This window comes from Canis lupus, chromosome X (assembly GCF_003254725.2).
Source record: "Canis lupus dingo isolate Sandy chromosome X, ASM325472v2, whole genome shotgun sequence".
Taxonomy (NCBI): Eukaryota; Metazoa; Chordata; class Mammalia; order Carnivora; family Canidae; genus Canis; species Canis lupus.
Genome location: NC_064281.1, coordinates 10143421 through 10159260, shown reverse-complemented (window position 1 = coordinate 10159260; position 15840 = coordinate 10143421). Strand labels below are relative to the sequence as shown.

Sequence of the window (15840 nt, the reverse complement as noted above, 5' to 3'; positions counted from 1 at the left end):
CAGTTTAGAGGCAGCACTGGTCTCCCATCCTGGCTCTGCAACTTGATGGCTAGGAGACCCTGATCAAGTCACTCACCTCTCTGTGCCTCGCATTTCCTCATCTATAAAATGTGGAGAGTCACGGTACACGTGCTTCGTATCGATAAGAATTAAATGAATTAAAACATGAAGATTTAAAATCGTATCTGGTACACATAAAGTGCTCAGTAAATGTTATCTTTTCTTTTTACCACCATCATCTAAGAAGGGGTCGTGTTCACTCTCAAGAAAAAAAGATGTGAAAAGTGAAGACCAGAGGGGATACTGTATTATTTCTAACACCTGCAATGGAAAAACCTGTGTCCTTATTTTCAGGGATAGATCAGATGGAGAGTGTTGGGGAAGATGGTCTCCTATGTGACCGGCAGTGGGGGGCCGGTAGCCAACTGCAGAGGAAAGGAACACAGCTGAAACTTTCAAAATGTAAGCCTGGAACTTGATCAATAAGTTTTTGAGCAAATATAACCTATAACAAAAATGGGGGGGGGGGAGCACCTCATTCTAATGTCATGCAGAACCTAAAAAGGAGAAATTCTAAAGAGTTGTTACTTGACTAGATGATTTTTGGTTTATATACTATGGTACCAAACAAAATTAGGAGAAACAAAATTGCATGGGATTACACACATGATGTTTATTGAGAACTTCGTCTTGTTACAGAGAATTCATAGCACTTTAGTTACATGATTTGGGTAAGATGCTGGACAGCAAACACGGTTACCAAAAGTCATCTGGTTCTTCAGGAAAAAATCCCCTGAAACTAAATTAGGGAAAGAAAAAAAAACTGTGATTTATTAAATTCTTGTCAAGTTTATTCAGGGATCTTCATAATGTTCTCATTCTTTCTCTGTGGGGTTTCTGTCCTTGCTTACAATTGGTCTCAGAAGCAATTTCACAAGTTAAAAAATGCAATACATTTTTAAGTAACTAATTTTGATTGTTTCACTAATTTCTTACAGGCTGACTTCAATATCTGAACGAACTTGGCTGACACACCAGCAACATAAAGGTTTGCATAGAACATCACATTGAGGAAACCATACCTTTCATCTTTGTCACTAGATGGCAGTGTGTCCACTTCTGAGCCTTCTCTGACAATTTTCTTTGAACTCTGATACAAAAAGGGGAAAAAAAAAACTTTGAAATTACATATATATCTATTTTATTTAACACTCTGATTTCTGTAAGAACTAATTTGAGATATATATACCCAATTCAAGAGTCTAAAAAAGAGGTCACTTTTAAACATGAAATTCAGCAAGCTGGGCAGCCCAGGTGGCTCAGTGGTTTAGTGCCAACTTCAGCCAGGGGTGTGATCCCGGTGACCTGGGATCAAGTCCTGAGTCGGGCTCCCTGCATGGAGCCTGCTTCTCCCTCTGCCTGTCTCTACCTCTCTCTCTTTCTCTGTCTCTCATGAATAAATAAAATCTTTAAAAAATTCAGCAAGCACATCAAAATAAACTATCTGGTATACATTCTCAACATCCACAGTTGTGACTTAAGTAAAATATTGAGGTCTCAGACAGTACTAATGCATTCATTATTCGTGGACAGACTTTTCATTATATTTCTTTTTCTTTCTTTCTTTCTTTTTTTTTTTTTTTACTATTTTATTTATTTATTTGACAGAGAGAAAGAGTACAAGCAGAGTGGTAGGCAGAGGGAGAGGGAGAGGCAAGCTCCCCACCGAGCAAGGAGCCTGATGATGGGCTCAATCCCAGGACTCCAGGATCATGACCTGAACTGAAGGCAGATGCCTAACCAACTGAGCCACCCAGGCACCCCTTCTTTCTTGTTTTTAGAATAATGAGACATTCCAATTTTTATAAAATTTGACAAATCAAAACCTCCTCAATCTTTACTTAAGCAAAAAGTGATGAAATTTTGTTGTCACGACTGTAATGTTATCAAAAAGACCCAAGGCTCTATTTGGACTGTGGATTTTTTTTTTAAATTTTTAAAAAGATTTTATTTATTTATTCATGAGAATACACAGAGAGGGGAGAGAGAGAGGCAGAGACACAGGCAGAGGGAGAAGCAGGCTTCATACAGGGAGCCTGACCTGAGACTCGATCCAGGGTCTCCAGGATCACACCCTGGGCTGCAGGCGGCACTAAACTGCTGAGCCACCAGGGCTGCCCTGGACTGTGGATTTTCTATGCTTTCTACCATTTTGTCTCCAATGGCGAAGGCAGATTTGGGTTCTATAGTTTTCAAACAAACCAAAACATCCCTTGGCACCCCCCTCCACAGAAGGCTGGTCCACAGTGTCAGCACCTTATCTGCCATCTCCTGGTCTTGATTCTGCTGAATAATTTTCATGTATTTCTCTAAAAGATTTTCATCACCAACAGCTTTCTCCTTCATTTCTTCAACACTCAATTCTAACTCTTTTTCCATTTCAATCTTCAATGATTCTTCAATCATCCTCTGTGGAATAGACACCAACAAAGGAAATATACAAATACATTAAAACTTTTAAGTGTTTAAAAAGGCATGGTAATAGAGTCCTGATCCTTTAAGTACATCCCGCATACCAAAGAACTATTGAAGTCACTGCTACCAAAGGGGGGCAAACAGGTCCTCTCTATTTTTTTTTAAAGATTTTATTTATTTATTCACGAGAGACACAGAGACAGAGAGAGAGAGAGAGAGACATAGGCAGAGGGAGAAGCAGGCTCCATGCAGGGAGCTGGATGCAGGACTCGATCCTGGGACTCTGGGATCATGACCTGAGCCAAAGGCAGATGTTCAACCACTGAGCCACCCAGGCACCCAAAACAGGTCATCTCAATGAAGGAAGGGATCAATTTGCCTAAAGTGTCCTGTGCTTTACACCAAATTAACCAGGAGTCCAAGGAACATCCGTATGGAAGATGAATTTCAGTAAGACTTGGGTGTGAGAAGAGGCCAGAGTAATACACATACCTGGCACCAGAATCAGAACACGGAAGGCCAGAAGAGAACCAGAGGAAGGAGGAGGGCAGGGGAGCCCCTGGAGGCCACTGTTGACCAGCAGTCACTTCCCTGGGTTATTCTAGTCCCAGGCTAGCTGACCTTAGAAGTCTTTCTTTTCTTTTTTCTTTCTTTTCTTTCTTTTCTTTTCTCTTCCTTTCTTTCTTTTCTCTTCCTTTCTCCTTCCTTCCTTCCTTCCTTCCTTCCTTCCTTCCTTCCTTCCTTCCCTCCCTCCCTCCCTGCCTTCCTTCCTTTCTTTCTTCTTAGAAGTCTTTAAACCCCATTTAAAAAGAGAATACCTAAAGCAAAGCCAAGCCTACCTCCTTTATGGCTTATTTCCAGGACCAGATGAAAATGCTGCAAATGAGCTTGCAAAAGCTCCCCTTTGTTGCTGAACTTCTAAGGTCTATGTTATTTATACACAACCTTTCTCAGTGCTCTTAATAAGCAAAGGAGAAGATGGGGATGCTTACATTAGGCTTTTAATAATACTAAATTTAATACTACTAAATACTTTATACTACTAAAATTTGTATGGAACCGCAAAAGACCGCAAAAGACCCCCACATAGCCAAAGCAAACTTAAAAAAGAAGAACAAAGCCAGAGGTATCCCAAGCCACTTCAAGATATACTACAAAGCTGTAGTTATCAAAACAGTATGGCACGGGCACAAAAAATAGACACATAGACCAATGGAACAGAATGGAGTCCAAAAATAAACCCATGCTTATATGGTCAACTGATCTACAACAAAGGAGGCAAGAATATACAGCAGGGAAAAGAAAGTTTCTTCAATAAATGGTGCTGGGACAACTGGACACAGTAACATGCAAAATGATGAAACTGACCACTTTCTTAAAAATAAGCTCAAAATGGATTAAAGACCTAAATGTGCAACCTGAAACATAGAAATCTTAGAAGAGAGCACAGGCAGTAACTTCTCTGACATTGGCCGTAGCAACATTTTTCTAGATATGTCTCCTGAGGAAAGGAAACAAAAGCAAAAACAAAACAAAACAAAACAAAAAACCCAAAACTACTGGGACTACATCAAGATAAAAAGCTTCAGCACAGTGAAGGAAACCATCAGCAAAAAAAAAAAGGGATGCCTGGGTGGCTCAGTGGTTTGGTGCCTGCCTTCAGCCCAGGGCATGATCCTGGAGTCCGAGAATCGAGTCCCGAGTTGGGCTCCCTGATGGAGCCGACTTCTCCCTCTGCCTGTGTGTCTCTGCCTCTCTCTCTCTCTCTGTGTGTGTGTCTCTCATGAATAAATAAATAAAATCTTAAAAAAAAAACCCCAATGTATTGAATGGAAGAAAATATTTGCAAATGATATATCCAATGAGGGTTAATATCCAAAAATATAAAAAACTTACACAACATGAAAAAAAAACCCAACAATCCAATTAAAAATGGGCAGAGGACCTGAACAGACATTTCTCCACAGACAACATATAGATAGCCAACTACCAAAGGAAGAGATGCTCATCACTCATCATCAGGGAAATGCAAATCAAAACTACAATGAGGTATCACCTGACACTTGTCAGAATGGCTAAAATCAGAAAGACAATAAACAAGTGTTGGCGAGGATGTGGAGAAAAAGGAACCATTGTGCACTGTTGGTGGGAATGCAAACTACTAGGGTGCAGCTACTGTGGAAATCAAGATGGAGGTTCCTCAAAAAATTAAAAATAGAATTACCATCTGATCCAGTGATTTCACTACTGAGTATTTACTTAAAGGGAAAAAAAACCCCACTAAATTGAAAAGATATGTGCACCCCTAGGTTTACTGCAGCATTATTTACAATAGCCAAGATATGGAACCAACTCCAGTATCCATAGACAGATGAATGGATAAAGAAGGCATGATATATATATATACATAATGTAATATTACTCAGCCATAAAAAGGATGAGATCTTGCCAATTGTGACAACATGGATGGACCTAGAGGATATTATTCTAAGTTAAATAAGTCAGAAAAAGACAAATACCATATGATTTCACTTACATGTGGAATCTAGAAAACAAATGAACAAAGAAACAACAACCCCAAAACACCCAGACTCAAATACAGAGAACTGGTGGTTGCTAGGGAGAAGATGGGTAGGGGGATGGGTGAAAGAGACAAAGGGGATTAAGAGGTATACACTTCCAGTCATAAAATAAGGAAGTTACAGAGATCTGAAGTACCGCATAGGGAATATAGTCAATGTTGAATGGTAAGAAAACCAAAACCAAACCATCAACAAAGTTACCTTCCACTCCTATGACTTCAGGCCACACTAAGGACTCATGTCCCTGAGAGGAAGGTACTTACTGAAAGTAAACCATGGGAGAAGCAGCGTGGAGAGTTTGCATGTATTTAGCATTACCCGCTCTTGATCCAGTTTTTCTAGTTCTTTTCGTTCCCTTTCCAAAGCCTCTTGCCACTCATTCTGCCTTCTTTCTTCTCTCTCCTTGCGTTCTCTCATGTGCCCTTCCCATATTTTTTCTTCTTCCTTCGGTTCTCCCATTTGTTTCTGATCTTTGCCTAATGGGAAAGAGAGAGAACACGTAGTTTTTCCAGCATCGGATTTTTCAAACGAATGCATGACTACTTTCCAGGGGCCTTTGCCAAGACTCAGGAAGATTGTTTGGTTCTTAGAGGACTCCTGAGTTGCTCCATCTTGGAGCCCCCAAACCCACTCCTAGCACTGCACCCTGCCTTTTGCTTTGGTGAGATGAGGACAAGTCACTCATAATACGATGACATTAACTCTTTTTTTTAAGATTTTTTATTTATTTATTCATGAGAGACATAAAGAGAGAGAGAGGCAGAGACATAGGCAGAGGGGGAAGCAGGCTCCATGCAGGGAGCCCGATGTGGGACTTGATCCCGAAACCCAGGGATCAGACCCTGAGCTGAAGGCAAACACTCAACTGCTGAGCCACTCAGGCCTCCCAGACAACTCCCCCACACACCCCAGTCTCAGCTTCTCACCCTCTGGGTCTGCCTCTGCCCCTCCCCCTTAGCTTTAGGACTCAGACTTAACCCTTATTCCCTCTTCACTTGCACAGCACTTTCCCGACTCTTCCCCTTGCTCCCGTACAGGGGTCCCAGTCTCTCCTGACCCAGACAGGACGCAGTACCCCCCCCTCCCCACTCTAGCCAGCGTGCTGCTTGCACCCACTTCCTCCAGGCTGATCCTCAACACTTCCCACACCTCCTTCTCTAGTCCTGACCTCTCCGTTTCCTTACACCTGCTTTCTAACAGGTTTCCTGCCATCTTCCTGCCATCAACACACAGAGACACCCTCCCCCCTCACAGCCCTGGCTTTATACTGAACTCCTCATTCCTGTCCCTTTAATCATGCTTTTTCCATACTATGTCCACTCGGCCACCAGGGCTTACAGGTTCTTCGTCCTCCACCTGCTGCAGTGAGGGTTCCTATCACCATTTACCTGGGCAGCTGAAATCACCTAGTCAAAGCTTTCCATGACACTGGCTTCTCTGCCTTCAAGCAACCCACCTTCACCTTTGTGAGCACCAGTCACTTCCTGGATCTGCTCTGCATATTCTGCTCTGGGGGAGTCCAAATCCACAGTGGTTTAGGCTGACAATTTGTCTTTTTCTCTCCAGACTGCCTTCTTCTATCATCATAGCTTCCCATTTGAAATATTCCACCTGTAGAGCAGCGCGCTCAGTTACCTGAGTACAGCTGCATCAGCCTTGCGCCATGCCTTTTTCACCATCTCCTTAACCCGATGTGCCCCCTTCTTCTCCCAAAACCTTACCTACGGTGCAAGCCCTCACCTAAATGCCACCTTCTCTGCAAGGTCCTCCTTGTTCTTAAAGTGACAACTGGCCACTCCAGCACCATATTCACACAGTACTTTGTACCTGCCTTCTCAAAACCCATATGCATCTGTCTCCCTGCTTCTATCCCTTCTGCTCAAGGACCAGGTTTTAATTGTTTGTTCTCTGAGCTTGCACCACAGGTCTCCAGGCCTCTCACACTGAATCCAATCTCAGTCCCAGAGAGGACTGTGCTGACTTTTTCTTTCCCAGCCCTGGCCTATAACCTCAACTTTCCCCAGCAATGCTAATGAACAACAAGTTCACAGGTTCACCAAGGGACTTCAAAACTCATTGCAGTGCCCTGTTCTAAGTCACTAGCAAAAAGTTCGTTTTACTAATAAAAGAGGAACAACATAGTCTTAATTCTGGTCATGAAATTCAAATCCCAAAGGAGGCTGACCATTTCTATAGGCAGCGACACAGCCTCTTCCCGGCCAGGGGAAGGAGGGTTACTCCTGGATGTATCACACACTCACACAGAACAGCAATCTCGGCGTAGGAATGTTGTTTGGAAGCTACTTTACACAGATGAAGAGAAAAAGGCTGCTTCTTCCCTGAGAAGTGTACTTTGTAGCTGCCTAGTGGCGTACTGAAACTGAAACCACCCTGGACATAAGAGCAAAGAAAAGAAGTATTTCCACTGGCACAAAGACAGCAAGTCCGAAGCTTTCTCATTTCCTTTGCATCCAGATGAAGAGGTTAAACAGCAGATGTAAGAGACTTCCCCCGATAATCAAAATGTAATCATACTATTTAACAGTAATTTAAAAGGCCATTTATTATAATCTATGTTACATGTCAGAAACAGAACAGCTGTCTGCTCAGTTGGTTTCCCTTATTCTGTTATTTTTCTTCCCTACTCACTCTTGTCTGCCAAATGGCTGTCCATCAGATCCTCTCTTGGTTGTCACTGTCCCTATCAGTATCTCTCCACTGGAGGTCCTCGATGATGGCTTGCCTACTGCCCGACTCTCCTACTAGAAGCTCCATGAAGCAGGGACCTGGGTTGGTACACTGCTGTATGCCCAGCCCCAAGCAAAGTGCCCAGTAAAGAAAAGGCTCTTGATCAAGTCTCAATGAATGAGTGCTTTGCTTTCCAGAATGATTTATTCTGGAATCTGCAAAAATCAATCTTCTCAAAGTCTCTTGCTTCTTTCAGCGACTACTCACATTCCCAACCGTGCCTTAAGCCAAGAAACTGTTTATAAGAAGTTTTGCATAGGTTTTAGGGATGATGTTCTCCCAATGTTTGGAAAGGACTAATAGCTGACTTTACTTGATGCATTTCCTTTCAACTTTAAAGCTTAAACACTTAGGTTCCAAGGAGAAAAGGACCTGGCTGTTGGCTGAGCCCTGGAGCAAAGCTCAAATCTCCCCGCTACACCTTTCTTCCACACTGGGGAGGGAAGTGGGTCATCCGGAGAAGGTTAAGAGGAAAGACGAGGTAGGCCCAAGCAAGGCAAGTCTGATGACCAGTTTTCCTCCAATGTCATCAGCTTTTCTGAAAATTGAAATACAGAAAGGTTTTCCTTGTCCTACTTTTTTAAGGCATGGAGGAAGCAAACAGAAAATGAAATAAGATTGAATATTACTAATTTGTTAATATATTTTGTTAATTAAAACAAAGGAAAACTTACTTGGATAGTGAAAGGATACAGCGGCTGCGGCAGCATCCATGTGAGGCATGTCGCCAGCAGGATGGAGGACATTCACTTCAAACTGCTTTGGCGTGCTCCCTGCACCTACATGAGGTACAAACAAGTATCCCCTGAGTCCTCGGGAATAAGGGCAAGAGAAGGGAGTGCAGTGCAGTGTAGGGCTAACTCATGGTGAAGCACTTCAGTTCTGGCCAAACCAACTGGGCCAGCTCTTTGTCTATAGGACTCTTAAGAAGTCTGCATTGGAGCCGCCTGACAATGGTATTCACACTTCTTTCAAGAATTAGGTTCACTACAAAATCTAATTAGTTACCCAACAGGAAATCAATCGAGTGAAATAATTCACCTGGTTTGCTGATAATCATTTGGATTCTATTTGAAATCAATGATTTAACAAGCTTAAAGTTAGTCATAAGGATTTTGAAAAGTTTACTAAGCCTTATCATTTATTTATTTTTTTTTTAATTTTTTTTAAGGTATTTATTTATTTATTTATTTGTGATAGTCACAGAGAGAGAGAGAGGCAGAGACACAGGCAGAGGGAGAAGCAGGCCCCATGCACCGGGAGCCCGACGTGGGATTCGATCCCGGGTCTCCAGGATCGCGCCCTGGGCCAAAGGCAGGCGCCAAACCGCTGCGCCATCCAGGGATCCCAAGCCTTATCATTTAAATGTTCAAACCATTATACTCTCACACTCAGCAATGAAACTCATGAAATGAAATGACAGGTTATATACAAATATAAAGACTTGCAAGCTGGAAAGGACTGCAGAGATGATCCCCTCTAAAACTCTATTTGATACTGAAGCAGTAGGCTCTGAGGCAGTGCCACAGCCAGGACACCCATTTCTAGGCTCTCAAGCCTGGATTATTTTATCTCTATTCTTTAATTTAAAAATGAGTTTTGTAAATCTTAGGTAGTCAATGGAATTAGTATACAAATAAAAATAACAGTATGCTCATGTTCCATAAAAGGGGAAATTTTTTTTTAAATCACTTATTTTAAGTCTGAGGCAATCTCAAACTTGGTAAACTGAGTTAAGGATTCAGTTATAGACTTAGTTCCAACTTTGAAATTGTGAGCTATCCTGAAATGCTTAATAAATGGAACTCAGAACACACCCTTGGAAATCTTTGTGATATAAAAATGAGGCAATCTATCTGTATTTGTGGTTTTATCACAAAATAAAAATGTCCTAATCTGTAACTACTTTGCTTATGACAATGAACGTTTTCACCAAAACTAAGCTTTCTACATTTTGAACTTATAAAAACCAGTACTCATATTTGAACTTACATTCAAAAGATGATTCAAGTTCCTCATTGTCCTTAAAAGGTGGCTTGTCTGGATTTGAAAATTCAGTTTTGTCCTGAAGCTTCAATTGTTTCTGATAAAGACTGGATCGGAAGAATAAAATTCAAGAATGTCAAGTTGCGGGAACGTAAAACCCAAGAGCACAGGGTGATAAAAACCTTTTGGGATGCAAGAAAATGCTTTTGAAAAATAGTTTTTCTTGAGCTCGCAGAATACAGGAGCTACACTGCAGTGGGTACCCCTCTAAGCCATGCACTTAGTTATTCCTCATAACCACGACATGCTGTGAGATAAGTACTACCATCATTACCACATTGTTCCCAGGAGCAGTTTCTTTTCTCCAGAACCAGAAAACATTTTTGAAAAGAACAGATTCTGCACACCCTCAGCACATGCCAGCTGAAGATGTCATACTATAAGCCCCATGTGCACTAAGGGGCCCTAACCTAGCACACGAGTCTTTCTTCTTGGCTCTATTACAACAAAGAGTGATATAAAAAACCATTACATACTTTAGGATCATAATAGGCACATGTGGCAGTTTACAACTCTGTACAGTATAACAGAATCAACATGGGGAAGCTGAGGCTAGAGCCTGGAACTAAGGGGTCAGAGTCTCCTGCCATGAGGATCAGGCATAAATAGGAATCCCACATGTGACTCGAATCCTAGAGTGGGAAACCCACTGGTTAGCTCCTAAACATACCCACTCCCTCTCTGCTTTAGCAATCATATCCTAGGATCCACTACCAATTTTGAATTTATTTCAATGATAAACAAATTGGGACCTTTGAGGATCAGCAATAAGTCAAGGATGTCCACTCTTGCCACTTTCATTCACTGGAAGTCCTAGCCACAGCAATCAGGTAAGAAAAACAAGGCATCCATATTGGAATGGAAGTAAACTGTCACTATCTGCGGATGACATGATCCTATACAAAAAAGTCCTCAAGACTCCACCAAAAAACAATTAGAACAAATGGATTTAGTGAAGTTGCAGGATAGAAAATTCAGACCCAGAAATTGGCTACATTTCTACATAGCGAAGCAGCAGAAAAAGAAATTAAGAAAACAATTCCATTTACAAATGCATCAAAAACAATACCTAGAAATACATTTAACTAAGGAGCTAAAAGACCTGTACTCTGAAAACTATAAAACACTGATGAAAAAAATTGAAGATGACACAGATGGAAAGATATTCCATGTTCATGGATTGGAAGAAGTAATACTATTAAAATGTCCCTGCTACCCAAAGCAATTGACAGATTCAATGCAATCCTGATCAAAATACCAACAGCATTTTTCAGAGAACTAGAACAAATGTATATGGAACCACAAAAGACCCCTGAGCAGCCAAAGCAATCTTGAGGAAGAACAAAGCTGGAGGGATCACAATTCCAGATTTCAAGATATACTACAAAGCTGTAGCTATCAACACAGTATGGTACTGGCACAGAAATAGACACATAGGTCAATGGAATAGAACAGAGAGCCCAGAAGTAAACCCATGATTATATGGTCAATTGATCTATGACAGAGGAGGCAAGAATATAAAATGGGGAAAAGACAGTCTCTTTAACAAATGGTCTTGGGAAAACTGGACAGCTACAAGCAAACTAGACCACTTTCAACCATACACAAAAATAAACTCAAAAGGGGTTAAAAAACCTACATGTGAGACCTGAACCCAAGAAATCCTAAAGGAGAGCACAGGTGGTAATGTCTCTGACATTGGCCCTAGCAACATTTTCCTAGATATGTCTCCTGAGGCAAGAGAAATAAAATAAAATTAAACTATCAGGACTACAGGAAAAAAAAGAAGAAAATAAGCTTTTGCACAGCAAAAAGAAACCATCATAAAATGAAAAGGCAACCTACTGAATGGGAGAAGATATTTCTAAATGATATATCCCATAAAAGGTTAGTATCTAAAATATGTAAAGAACTTCTACAACTCAATACTAATAATACAAATAATCTGATTAAAATGGCCAGAGAACCTGAATAGACATTCTTCCAAAGAAGACCTACAGATGGCCAATAGACACATGAAAAGAAGATCAACATCACTCATCAGAGCAATGTAAATTAAAGCCACAATGAGATACCACCTGACACTTGTTACTTCTTGTCTTTTGGTTATAGCCATTCTGACAAGTATTGGTGAGGATGTGGAGAAGGAACCTTTGTGCAGTGTTGGTGGGAATGCAAACTGGTGCAGCCACTGTGGAGGACAGTATGGAGGTTCCTCAAAAAATTAAAAATAGAACTACTCTATGATCCAGTAATTTCACTACTGGGTATTTATGCCAAGAAAACGCAAACATCAATTTGAAATGATACATGCACCCTTATGTTTACAGCAGCATTATTTAAAATAGCCAAGATATAGAAGCAACGCAAGTGTCTATTAATAGACGAATAAAGAAAATGTGATATATACACACATAAAGGGATACTACTCAGCCATAAAAAAGGATGAGATTGTTGCCATATGCAACAACATGGATGGACCTAGAGTGTGTCAAGCTAAGTGGAATAAATCAAACCAAGAAAGACAAATACCATGTAATTTCACTTACATGTGGAATCTAAAAAACAAATGAATAAACAGAGGCGCCTGGATGGCTCAGTCAGTTAAGTGTCTCTGACTCTTATTTCAGCTCAAGTCATGATCTCACAGTTGTGAGACTGAGCCCTGCTGTTGGGCTCCACACTTACCGCAGAATCTGAGATTTTCTCTCTCTCCCTCTGCCCCCCACCCCCAACTCATGCATGTGCAGTCTCTAAAATAAATAGAATCTTAAGAAAAAAAGCAACAAATGAATAAACAAAAAGCAGAATTAGACCTATAGATAGAAAGAACAAAGTGATGGTTGCCAGAGAGAAGGGGGGGATGAGCAAAATGGGTGAAGGGGCGGGGGAGTACAGATTTCCACTTTTGAAATGAATAAACCATGAGAATAAAAGGTATAGCATAGGGAATACGGTCAATGGCAGTATAACAGCATTGTATAGTGACAGATGGGAGCTACAACTGTGGTGAGCACAGTATAATGTATAGAGTCAAATCACCACGTTGTACACCTGAAACTAATCTAATGTTGTGTATCAATTATATTCAAGTACAAAAAAAATTATATTCAAGTACAAAAAAGACTGAAACCTTATCTGTTTATATTTAAGTACCAAAACATTTTTAAATGAGTTTTTAACAATATGTGAAATTGTTTCAAGTTTCAACTGAGTTTGTTTTTGCAGATTTTTTACCATTGTTTTATCTTCATAAACCAAGTCTATTCTCAGAAATATGAAGATGTTTACTGATACTATAGTGTATATTCTACACACCAAGTTTAGCAAACAAGTAGAAAATTACTTATTTGCTAAAAAGTATGTTTCCTCCCAGCCACCCCAGGTAATTTAGAGGATTTTCAAAGATCATACATCTTACAATCTGATTACAAATTCTATGCTGCCACATGGCTTTTAGTATCACCAGAAAACCCAAATCCAGGCTGAGACCCCGTGCAGTTCAGCAGAGGCCGAGCTGAAGGTGATTACCTGGCCTGCTCTGGAGAGCTGGGCAGCGGATGGAGGGAAAGGCTGTGCCTGGACTCCGTGGGTGAAGGCTGGGGTGTTCCGTCGGGACCAGGACTGGGGCCAGCAGCATGGGATTGGGCTAGACCTAAGGGGCAGAAGGCTTGACTATTAAAAATGGCAAGGAGAAGACAGCAACATGGTTTCTGAACAGTTCTATTACTTTGACAATGAATTCTATTATCCTTGTCAACAGTTGAATACAATGCATAAATGATCTACAAAACTAACCATTCCCATACCTAAAAGAAACTACAATAGTAACAATAAAACATATGTCACTAACCAGCAGTAAAAGGAAAGCCACTATCACTCTGGACATGTCTGCGTGCCAAGGAAATGGTTAGAATGGGACACTACCCCCCCACCTTCCACAGCACCCTGCAAGGTGGGGGCAATGCCACTGTAAAGCAGGAAAGGCAGGTTCAGAGGGAGGACACAGCGCTGAAACTCAGGCCTTCCTAGGCTCAGCCCCTGCTCCTTCCTGCCGTCCCGGGCTGCACACTTACTCGGTTAAGGGGCCCCCAAGGACCAGACACCTCCAAATCCAGAGCATCCCACAACCTTCTTCGCAACAGCTCACCTTCCAGATACATTTCATCATCGAGGCTCCTTTTTGCTTTGGGAAGGGGAGTAGAGGAGAGGCGTCTGGAGGAAATGCTCCGGCGTGGCCGGGAGGCCATGTTGCCTGTCTGAGCTTCTGAGGCACTGCTCTTGTCCTCATCAGGTGTGCCCACCGCACACTGCTCGGAGACAACCTTGTCCTCTGCAGAAGGAGGTCTTTGGGGGGCACCTGAAGTGATGTTTTTGAGCGTTCCTACCAAGTGCAGGGATGGCGGGCTCTTGGATGTTAAAGGGCTTTTAGCAGGGTGTTGACTAACTCTTCGATGGTAATTTTGGAAAGCTTTCTCCAAACGTTCGGCCTCTTGTTCTAGCTCTTTCACCCTCATCTTGGTATTGACTACAAACTCAAGGTCAGAATCAGGGGAACTACTCTCCGTGCTTGCATTTGGAAGACTTGTGATCCTTGGTATAATTGCCATCAGCCTTTCCTGTTTGAGGGGATTTTTCAAGAAATCCCCGTTTAGATCACCATTCCAAGGCACCACCGTCTTGCCACTTAGTAGTCTGCTGACAGAACGATCGATGAGAGACTGCTTTGGGTTGCGGTACACTTCATTCTCTAGGGCTGTGGGTTACAATAGGATCATGTGAGAAATGAAAAGAAAAGGTGGAGAACAGAGTTAAAGTCGATGGAGAACATTATTTCTCAAAAATGAAAGGAAGTATTCAGGACAAACTTGCACATTAGTTTCTGAAGTGGCAGTAATGATAGTGATTATTAACATTTATCAAGAAGTTATATATACCAGCTATGGCTTCATATGTCTTCTTTTATAACACAATTTTATTTCACAATCCATTATGCATAATAGTGAAATCTAGAAAGCTCTGAGAACTGAAAATATATTCCTAATTTATTTGGTGCAAAGCCCAAACAATGATTTGGTTGAAGAGCTTGACCTGAACCAATATAAACCCATTTACAATCTTTATTTATTCCACCTAGCATGAATACTAATGCATTTGATTACAAAATAATGAATGTGTTTCACCGCAGGATGGTGCCCCAGAATCTCCAGGGCTGTGGCAAAACTCACAGGCCATGGCGGCATCTGCCCTGAGTTCTAGATAAGGGAATGAGGATGCGCCATCACAATAACGCTGTGGACTAAGAATACTCACTGTACCCATTGTACAGAGCGGGTACTGAGGCTCGACCGAGGCAAGCTCGCACAGTGAGCAAGGTGTAGAGCTGCTGGCATTTCCTGATGCAAAGCCAGTACCTGTGCCCACTGCCTCTCCTACAATGCCTCCCTGATGCAGCTGGAGAGCAGAGGCTTGCGATGTGCAGTGCACATGTTCCAAAGGTTCTACCTTATTCAACTATTCTTCATGGTATGAGGTGCAGAACAGCGGAACACATAAAACCACTGAAGAGTCAAGTCAACTGGTCTTAGCGTCAGGGTAACAAAACAGGAAGGCCTAGCTTCAGGATGAATTTGGGGACTCTTGCGTTACTACCAAACCTCTCTTATTTGGGACATGAAGCTCTCCCAAGCCATGGGGCATCTGTGAAAGCAAATCACTTAAAAAAAAACAAAACACAGATGATCATAGGGGAAGAGAGGAAAAAATAAAACAAAATGAAATCAGGAGGGAGACAAATCATAAGAGACTTTTAGTCACAGGAAACAAACTGAAGGTTGCTGGAGGTGAGGGAGGTGGGGGGATGGGGCAATTGGGTGATGGGCATTAAGGAAGGCACGTGATGGCATGAACACTGGGTGTTATAAGCAACAGATGAATCACTGACCTCTACTTCTGAAACCAATAACACATTATATGTTCGTTAACTGAA

General features: G+C 41.6%; 1 protein-coding gene across 6 annotated transcripts in view; it reads right to left on the bottom strand.

The window, feature by feature from the left end:
• Positions 1-648: 648 nt before the first annotated feature.
• OFD1 (OFD1 centriole and centriolar satellite protein) overlaps positions 649-15840 on the bottom strand; it is a 53892-nt gene continuing 38700 nt past the window's right edge. For all 6 annotated transcript variants that reach the window (XM_025436792.3, XM_049107870.1, XM_025436780.3 and 3 more), the window contains 8 exons: positions 14002-14607; positions 13383-13506; positions 9798-9898; positions 8480-8584; positions 5376-5533; positions 2317-2469; positions 1083-1150; positions 649-799 (listed from right to left, as the gene is read on the bottom strand). In XM_025436792.3, coding sequence (XP_025292577.1) covers positions 757-799; positions 1083-1150; positions 2317-2469; positions 5376-5533; positions 8480-8584; positions 9798-9898; positions 13383-13506; positions 14002-14607 — 1358 coding nt within the window. In that variant the 3' untranslated portion in view covers positions 649-756. The remainder of the gene's footprint in view (positions 800-1082; positions 1151-2316; positions 2470-5375; positions 5534-8479; positions 8585-9797; positions 9899-13382; positions 13507-14001; positions 14608-15840) is intronic.